General features: G+C 33.7%; 1 protein-coding gene across 1 annotated transcript in view; it reads left to right on the top strand.

The window, feature by feature from the left end:
* The first annotated feature begins 137 nt into the window (after positions 1-137).
* Positions 138-10452, top strand: part of LOC144962441 (kelch-like protein 23) — a 23473-nt gene continuing 13158 nt past the window's right edge. Inside the window, exons 1-4 of the mRNA XM_078895385.1 lie at positions 138-475; positions 5588-5712; positions 6302-6474; positions 7869-8502. Of these exons, the coding sequence (XP_078751511.1) occupies positions 5590-5712; positions 6302-6474; positions 7869-8502 (930 nt within the window). The 5' untranslated portion in view covers positions 138-475; positions 5588-5589. The remainder of the gene's footprint in view (positions 476-5587; positions 5713-6301; positions 6475-7868; positions 8503-10452) is intronic.

Below are 10452 nucleotides of genomic sequence, written 5' to 3'. Positions count from 1 at the left end.
CGTCATAAACTAAAAATTTCAATTTGATTAAAAAAACAAAAACAAAAAACTATCAGAAAAAAGAAATCACTGAACAAATGCCGAATTTGTTACTGCTATTAACTGCAGTATTTATCATAGTCATAATTCATTCGTCTGAAACGTCAATGTAAAAAGACAAAACATTGCATATTATTCGAGTGTTCTGTTTTACCCTTCCTCATACGAGACTTATCTCATTCAAGGCTGATGAAGTCAAACGATAAATTAGTATTCCTCTACGGTACAATACGGGTAAATAGAAAATTTTCGTTGACTGGCTCTTAAGATTCATAGTATTCCATAGAGACAATACTGAATTCCAGGGAGTTGTTGGAGAGTCTCAGAGGCAAAGTGGTTTTTCGGCATATAATCTGATTTTGACTGGACTTGTTGACCTCATTAACAAAGATAACAATAACACGCGAGGTCCAAGGCGGGGCACGTAAGCACAAAGGTATATATTATATACATATAATATTCAAATATTGAGAACTCTATACTCTGTTATCTTGTCAAATTTTGTAAAATTCAGAATTAGAATTTTCATAATCATTGTAACATTGGCTTTTACTTAGACTTATAATTTTCTCAGACATTTCACTCTTGAATTTTACGAATTACTTCGGTGGAGACGTACGTGGGAGGAATGATGATATGGTGGTTTTTACTTTTCGTGAACAAAATGTTGAAATCAGTTCACAGTAGTAATAGTTTAATGATAATAGTTAGTAAAATTCATGTAAATCGAAGATCTAGTTTTTAAACCATGGCCATAAAGATTGGCTTTTTGTAGCCTTTTGTCAGGGAAAAGGCTATTCGGACACGAGTCTGAATTGCTTCCTGTGGCAATTCAGACCCCGAGTCTGAATTGCTTCCCATGGCAATTCGGACCCCGAGTCTGTTTTGCTTCCCGTGACAATTTGGACTCGAGTCTAAACTAAATAGAACTCCGTGGCTAACCAGGGTCGAGTCTGAATAGTCTCCGATGGCTCTTCGATTCAGAATACTGCAATGCAATGCACCCGAATGATGAACTTATCATTAGTGAAACTCTCAGTTACTATTCCGTTTGCAGCTAGGCTATAGAAACCGTATTGGTCTTCCTAAACACACACACATTCATGAGTATCTCTAAGTCATAAAAAACAGAATAATCACACACACACATTTCCCCCTCTCCCCCCCCCCCCCCCCCCCCCCCCCAACATCCATTTCCACAACCCAAGAGCCGGCGACTTTTTCTCTTTGATCTCGTATCGTATCACTATCTTCTCATCTGCGTCCAGCACCTCAGTCGTTTGCGGTTAACCCCCCAATCCCAGTACCAATTGATCATTTTCTCTCCGTATTCAACCAGTGCTTATTTATTAAAAGGCACCTAGTCCAGTATTATCTAATAATATTAGTATTAGACGTATATTAGTCACTGCGTGGCATTTTCCCCTCTGAGCGGTATTTTAGTGCTAGGTCAACTCGACCCCTTTAGTGGGGTCAGCCCGTGGGTGTAACAGTAGCGGTCAGGAGAAATCTGTGATGCCGCTGATGGTAATTAATTGCTGCAATATTTCATGGTATTGCTCAGTTGCTAACATGAATATGAAAATTGTTCCCTCACCACAAGCAAAGCAAGGGTTTCTTTCATCATATGCCATGGTTGATAATAATATATCCTCTTAAGGCTGCCCATAAGAGAGGTGTCAATTTAGTGGTTTTTGAGCTATCAATGAAATTAATTTGTTGTAATTTGCATATTAATAATTTAATTCTCAGCGCCAGAAAATGATTGAAACAAGCATCATTGTAAAGTAAAAATGATGATCTTGACACATGCCAAGTTCTGTTGCCCGGGCAGTAAAATCTTAAAAGATATGAATTTTTTTATTGTAAAATTCTTATTTGGCATGTCTTGGTGAGATCTTCATTTTCTCTCCTGCAGTATTCCATGCCATGAATTATTTCCAAATATCAGTTTAAGAATAAAATATAAACCATTAGATGAAAAAAACATTAATCTTATTTTTTAAAGCATTTAACTGATTTAAATATTATGTAGTTTTGGGCACATTTGAAAGCCAACTTTTCAATGGCTTGATAACTTTTTTTATACTTAAATCCCTTACGATTCAAGTCAAAATTATATCTTTTATGAATGTGAGGCATTATTGTTTGTGTGGTTGTCTCAGGAAATGCCGACTTTATAGTGTCATATAGGTGTCAATGTTTAGGGTCATTGAAATCCATCTCAATTACTCTTATTTTTGCATGTTGAATAAGTAATATAATGTAAGTTCAAGTTCTCCTTTTGTGCACAAGTGAATGTGTTAACTTTTTATAGACTGAAGCGTCCAGATATATATGGCAGTGATTTCCCAAAAATTAAATGATCTGCTGTGGTATGCCTGTTGTGTTATACTGATTTGACTCTGACTGTTATTCAATTGTTTTATCTCTAAATTTGACTGACTGGAGTTCAAGGGTATATCAGATGACTTTATAAGACAATGACTGAATGTGTATTCTTGGAAGAAAGGAGATGATTCTATATAACCTATGTGGACAGTGTGTTCGTTTTGAATGTAGTTGGTCTATAAGGAGAAAGAGGTCGCTACTTAGAATAAATTATATGCCCTCATAATTTGTAATCCTCTTTTGTCCAGATCTGTGTCCGTCTGTTTGAGCAAATAATTTAATTTAACTGTACCATTACTTAGTGTTAGTTGTAATTGATGATTGATACTGCAATATTTGTAGTATGTCCAGTAACCTTGTTGGGTGATTGATTTTTTTTCTTGTAAAGAGGTCATACTTTATAGGCAGATTGATAGTAAATTGAGATATTGAAATCATACACAATATTGGTTTTTAGTTTTTACTGGTCAATAAAATCTTATTCTCCTGAGTTATTTTACCACATAAAGACATAAAACATATCAGTTTACTGTTATGACCAACACAACTGTTTGAGAGGAATCGAAGTGGTAAAAAAATATACAGAACAAACAAAACCATGAATATATCAAGAAAATCAACTGCCAATATGATAATAATGCACAGGAACATAGATGCATATATGTACTTTTGATATCTATTAAAACTATTGCAACTGAGTTTTGAATAAAAAAATTTTATTTAAGTGCACCATCATTTACAAGCACTTAAAATTAGATCCACAATTTGTGACATCTAAAGAAAATTATTAATCACAGGAATATCAAATTTTCACTGATGTTTAGAAAGACAACTGATTTTTCAAATCAAAATAATAAAATGAAAGAGTCTGTTATTGTTTTCCCACTATACAGACATATTATAAGACCATAAATATCCATAATTGCCCCCATTGGACACGGCACTGCCTGATACCAGTTGAACTCCAATGACCTCATGCAGGTAGCTAGCAGGGAGGGTTATTGGTCCCTTGGGAGTTCCAACTAAAATAGCGCTGATTCCACGCAGTGTAGTACTCTGCCCCTACCCCAGTGGATTTTTATATTTAGAAATAAAATAGCATATTTTTTAAATTAAAAAAAATTAAGATACTGCCTTTTCTCAAAGCCCGACCCATACTGCCTTTTAAATAAAACGCTCAATGCCCAAAGTCATATTATTCGCCTTTACCCGCACTTTTTTGCGGCCGCAAATGGCAATATATATAATGTAGATATGTCATGCATGTATCTTTTGCAACATGCTCATGGCAAATCAAATAAATCTTCCAATCATTACACAATGACACTCTTTTATCTATGCGAGGGCAAATTGATTGTTAACGTTAACAATAGCGACTACAAATGTAATCTTCCAAAGACCATGAATATTTAGATCTATGTTTTGTTTGTTTGTTTTTTGTTTTTAAGGTGCTTGCAACACATTTAGGTCATATCAGTAAAAAGGGAGAAATTGGAAAGTAAAAAGTTCTAGAATTACAATTAAAAAGTACCCAAGAAAAAGTAAGACAAAGGGGAATAATAGATCACCGCTTTTAAAGGTATAGTAATCTTCGAGAGTTCTAAAACGTGACATGCTCGCTCACTCTTCCTCCTGCCGACTGACAACTGAGAACGAGCAGCTTCCCCCCCACCCTACCACGCTTCATTTTCGACCCAGTTTCCACTTCCGACACTTCCTGTGATTGCGCAGGCGCATTGTGGCAGGAGTCCGAATTGCCACGGGAAGCAATTCAGACTCGGGTCCGAATTGCCACTTCGTTTTGTTAGTTTCTTAAATCTTAATAATCAGTCATTAAATTTAAATAAATTTATATTGTTTTTCAAAGAGTCACCCAATGTCTATGCCCATATTTTTTTTTTACAGATTTTCCATTTGCAAATGCGTTTGAATGATTTTGAATTCCAACAATCAGCTAGTTGTACGATTTTACACTCATGATGTGAATTTAATTTTAAAATAGGAAGGGGAAATTCATGCATATGAAAAGTGATTTAGCCAACAATAAACTACAAAAGTTCCATTTTCAATGGCAATAAACAAATATGACAGAATTTCATTTTTATTTCTTTTCCAAAAAAAAAGAATAGGTACCTTTATTGATATAGTAAAAACAATTTTTCATATGAGATTTTTGATTAAAACATTGATCAGTTTTGAACATTATTATGCTAAATTTTTTGGGGGTTTTCTTGGTGAAGAAGAGAGAGATTTTAAATTGTGCAGCCTTCCTCAATTTCAATTCTCTTCTGTGCATATTCTTTCATCTTTTCCTGTCTGTCACGTTCAATGAGTCCTAAATTTATCTTTTTCTTTTTGTGGTTTCCTATTATGAATCTAAAAAGGTGTATATCTTTTAATGTCAACTGCTCCAATCTTTTATTTTTTTTCTATTTGAACTTGATAAGTTAGTTAAAATATATTTTTTCTTTTAATATTTGCTCTGCCGCTCAGCATTTATGACTACAAGAAGAGGGAAAGAAAATGAAATACGATTATGTGTATTGAAATTCCATCCGTACTGGTGGTAATCAACAGAGAATTGCAATTCGTTTACTAACTTTCCTTTATTTATTTAAATTGTTAATCAATTCAAAACGAATTATTGGCAATCCATTGGCTAATCCAAAAGCTCATAAGGGTGGAATGCAAAAGCTATTTTAAAAAAAAAATTCCCTTTATTCATCCCCAAGGGAAAATTTGTCTTTAGGGTCGATTCCAAAGGAAGACTGGAATAGCTCAGGCATCAGCTGCAGAGCAGCGCCGCAAATTGAGAGAGGGAGAGGTGACTTGCTCAAGGCCACGCAGCAGGTGATCAAACTCGGTACCTTTCATGTATGAAGCAAAGACAGTACCACTGAGCCACGCTGCCCCATAAAAACTAGCTTACTGAGATCTTGATCAGAGCCCTGTATATATATTGCTGTGATGGGGCTCTGATCAAGATTTCAGTAAGCTAGTGAGATACTTGTGAGTCAATATTTTGCTGATCATCATAGACTTATAAAATATGGTGAGGAAATATTAACTTTTCCCAGCTGAACACCGTATCTTTTTATTAAATAGAAAATTTGTGATTTTTCTGTCTTCCTTTCCTCTTTTTCCCCTCCATCACTAGAGATGTCGTCAATGATGTCAGCATCAGTTTCAAGTTTGGACTGGGCCAATAAAATCAGAACAAATGTTGTAGATGGTCTCCGACACAGTTTTATTGAAGGACTGTTTACTGATATAGAGATAGAAGTATGTATCTTCAATGTTATTAATATCATCACCCATCAATTTAATTATTCTTTTATAATTTTATTTATTTTTTTATATATATTATTTTTTTATTATTATTATTATTATATATTATTATTATATTATTATTTTATTATTATTATTATTATTATTATTATTATTATTATTATTATTATTATTATTATTATTATTATTATTATACTTTGCTGTAGCTTATTGCAAAGGGCCTTGTCTATGAAATTATTCTAAAATCAACATTTTTTGTTGTTTTTTTTTTGTAATTGAAATTTAAGTCCTGTACACTTTTAACAGATCTACAACCACTGTATTATTTCTATTAAAGGCACAATGTATTTAGAAAATTGAGTCAATAGGGTGTTACAAGGTGATTGAAGAAAATATGATAGGGATAATATGGTATTCAAAAATGCCTTAAATTATTTCTTGTCCTCTATATTATAAGATACAATAATCCCTCTAATACAGTGTAGGAAATGCAATGAATTTAAAGATAATATGTCATAAATATCAGAGCATTCTAGCATACATTAATTGCAATTATTCCATATAAAATGCCATTTATTTTCAGGTCAGTGATGCTGTGTTTCGCTGTCACAAAGTCTTCTTGTGTGCTATTTCTGACTATTTTCTTGCTATGTTCACATCTGGTATGAGAGAAAGCATTGATAGTCGTGTCACTATCAAAGATCTGTCCAAATCTACATTCAGAGCAGTATTGGACTTTTACTATACTTGTGACAGGTAATTATATTTAGGCAGTCAAGAGTAAACCATACTATGGTGTTAACTCACATTATTAATATTTCGGGAATAATTTTAATAACAAAATAATAATCCAGTAGCGGAGCAATATACCTGCATGTGAGGAGTTTTGAAACATATGAATACAGACCGGACTGAGCTACCAAGAAAACTCTTCTTTTTTTTTTTGGTAGGAAATACGCATTGACAGTAAATATCAGTTTCATTTGTTTAGTCAATTTACATGCAGAATGAGAAGATGACAATTTAATAAATACCTAGTGTCGGCGTTTAAATAAACTATAAGGAAGGGAAGTAAGAAACAAAAATGTCAAAGCACTTTGCGTATATGCCATTTGTCTCAACTCTTCCATTCATGTTCCATACAATCTCACTCATTGACTCAGTCATAACACCTAAAATCTCATGAGAGCAGTGGTAAATTATAAAAATGAATTACAAAATAGTCTGCAATAAAAAAATGTTTGAAACGTCTTAAGCCTTTTCAAGTCTATTCTGTCCAAGGACTCATAATTTGTATTATGCATCAAGCTGTGCTGCAAGACAGACAACTTGAAAAATCATTTTTACCATTCCTTATCAGAATTTCATTTTTTGTGTGGCAGTATCCCAGCTCCAATATTTTGATTTGCTTATATTTTCCATATAGCAATACCTATTGACTCACAGAGTCAGGAAATTTTAGCTGCCAATGTGAAGCTATGTGGTCTTTCAGAGTTATGAGTTATAAGTTTTTCCCAGTTTCTGTAGCACTAGATAGACCATGACAAATGCTTTTCACCCAAACGATATAATGTTAGTCTATTGCTGAGTAATTTTTTCAAAATCCAATAAACCCATCCAGCCAAACTGCTAGGTCAACAGAGGGGTTAAAAATATCCTCGAATCCACCTCTGGCTGATTCCAGTTTCTTCGCTTATGAGGACTATAACTGAGCTATTGGGACCCTCTTGCCTTGTTTTCTGGCTACAAAAAAAAAGAAAAAGAAAACAACTTCTCTCTCTCTCTCTCTCTCTCTCTCTCTCTCTCTCTCTCTCTCTCTCTCTCTCTCTCTCTCTCTCTCTCTATCTCTCTCTCTCTCCTCTTCCTCACACAGACACACACACACACACACACACACACACACACACACTAACACTGTATATATTATATATATATATATATATATATATATATATATATATATATATATATATATATATATATATATATATATATATATATATACGTTATTCTTAATTAACTCTTTAATGGTGTTTAATTGCATGGACAGCGTATATTTTAAAATGACTATTAATTTGCTCGGCTCCAGTAAATTTATAATTTCAAACTGTGTAGATGCAAATAAGTTAATGTAAATCTGTCATTTTCAGGTCTGTGATAAATGTTGAAACTGCTGAGGATCTGTTAAGAGCTTCAGGTCTTTTACAAATGAAAACCCTACAAGATAGCTGTGAATGTTACTATGCAGATAATCTCAATCTTGATAATGCAGTGGCAGTGTGGAGCCTTGCCCAGTGTTTGCATTGTGATGCCTTAGCTGACAAGGCTAAAAGATTCATTCTTGCTCATTTCATGGATATTTACATGGAACCGGATTTTATTCAGATGGACATTGAGCACATCAATGAACTGTTTATTGATGATGATTTAAGAACACCTGATGAGGACCATGTAGCAGAAGCAGCCATTTCTTGGATTAAACATGACATCAAGACTAGATCAAGATATGCAAATGAAATCTGTATGAATTTACGACTCCGTTATTTGTCAGAGGACTGCTTTGTAAATTTACTTGGTTTTGTGCAAAATGAGTGTCATATAAAAGACAGTGTGTTAGAAGGTTTGAGTTCCAAAAGATGGTCATATCCTCAAGATGCATCAAATGCTGTTGCTTTAGAGTCTTCCTTGACTTCAAGAAATTATGAAAACATGTTGGTTGTCCTTGGAGTGACAAGAGCAACAGGCATCTTGCCGACAACACATGCTTACAGTTTTAATACTAAGGTGAGTATGATTCAGTTTTCTTTCCTATGCCTATTTAAGTCTTAATCCTCTGTCAATTTTCAAAAGAATTCACTATTTGAATAGGATGGTGGGGGGGGGGGGGGGGGGGGGGGGGAGGATTTGGTGCTGATAGTTGTTTGGTAAAGTTGAGTGGACTCTGAATACAACCAGGTCAGTGGGAATACAAGTCAGTTCCTGCCCCTGAGTTTTCATTGAATGCAAGGTGCCATTTATAATTTTGATTAGAAGTGACAAACAAAAGCAAAGATTTTTTTCCTTGATTTGATTCTAGTTTTTTTTTTTTATCTGTGTTTGTTGAATACATGTGCGATATCGTGCCCTGGTTGATCATACATGTGCGTATATCGTGCCCTGGTTGATCAAAATCCAATCCGTCCTTTGGCATTTTTTTTTTTTTTTCATTGGTAATATGTAGATAACCCTTATCATACTGTCAACAAAGCTCAAGACTTACCAACTAGTATGAAATTATGTATTTTGATTTGCAACTTAGTCCAGATTGCACAAATGTGAAGAAAATCCAATTGCGCTAAAAAGTTGCATTAATTGTTGGAGTTACTTTTTTCTTTTGGATTTTGACTCATTCAATGGTCATGAACTATGAAAGACGTTTATGCTTCTACCAACCCAATAAATTCCCGAATTTGATTGTATCTATTGGTAAATTAGCTACTGCATCATTCATGCCTCTAATTGAGAAAATAAGGATTTTTATCTTAAAATGTTAAAAAGCTTACAATATTCTGAGGCAAATTTTGAAAAACATTGAAGTCACATTATGGTTGGTTGGCACAAGTGGTTGCCTTTATTGGCTTGCTAATTAACAGTGATGATAATCTTTGCAGATCCAAAGAATTCCGGGATTTTGAAATTTTTCCTGAAATTTTCCTTTGATTTTGCCATGTCAAATATTTTCATCTGATAAAAGCTCAGGTTGCTAAGTGGTGGATCCTTGGAAAAAATACCATCATGTCTTGTGTCATATTTTGACACATGTGCTCAGTTTCATAAATTTCGCCAACACTCCCATTTTGTATGACAGACTGGCTCCAACTGTCAAAAAACAAGACCAGTGTGGATGAGTTGATGGTCGAAATGAGAGGGTATGAAGCTAATAGGTCTATTTTATTTTCTTATTTTCTAAGTATCTGTAGCTTGAAAGTACAGGTGGCAAACTGTATCACAGTGCTTTAATTTTTTTTTTTAAAAGATCATCACAACTTCATTCTAAAAAAGGAAAGGTCATTCATACGTAAACTATTTTTGCAGAGTATTAAAAACAAATACTCTCTGGCCTGTTGGCCAAATTTAATTATAATCCATTGGTGTATAATATTGTAGGCCTTTAAAATTCTTGTGAGGAAAGTATGATTCATTAAATATTTACAAATAGTACATTATATTAAAAATGATAATAATGGATGTACACACGTGGTTGCAATATAATGCATAATACTACGTAACTATGATATTTCAAAAATTGGTTTGGGTTTTATCAATGGATAGATACACTTTCCTCTTATTTGACAAATTGCCATTATCATCACTGGATTAATCCACATTTTATTTTGCAACATCGTTGTCTTTACGATATACCTATATTCATTTGTGTATGTTGATTCATGAGCTTGGAGTAATGAATCTTCAAAATTTGTTGGAAAATGAAATGTTAGGTCCCAAAAGCATCCATCCTTTCAAAGTGCCACTATCTAGATTCTAGTGTAAAATATATTAATACCAACAGAGCAACAATAGCAGAGTTGATTTTCTTTTAAGTAATAGAAATTATGAGAGGTTACAAAGTAAATATTTGTAGACCTGCTGCTTATACCTACAGATATTGTGGAGGTCAATTTTGAACAAAATCGAAATTTTTTTTTCCAGTTATTGATTTTTTGTCCAAAAATTTAGATGAAAGTCGCTAAAGTT

Source organism: Berghia stephanieae, chromosome 1 (genome assembly GCF_034508935.2).
Source record: "Berghia stephanieae isolate SIO BIC M18660-M18661 chromosome 1, UCSD_Bste_1.3, whole genome shotgun sequence".
Taxonomy (NCBI): Eukaryota; Metazoa; Mollusca; class Gastropoda; order Nudibranchia; family Aeolidiidae; genus Berghia; species Berghia stephanieae.
Note: the sequence above shows the minus strand (reverse complement) of the source record. Positions and strands in the feature narration are given on the sequence as shown.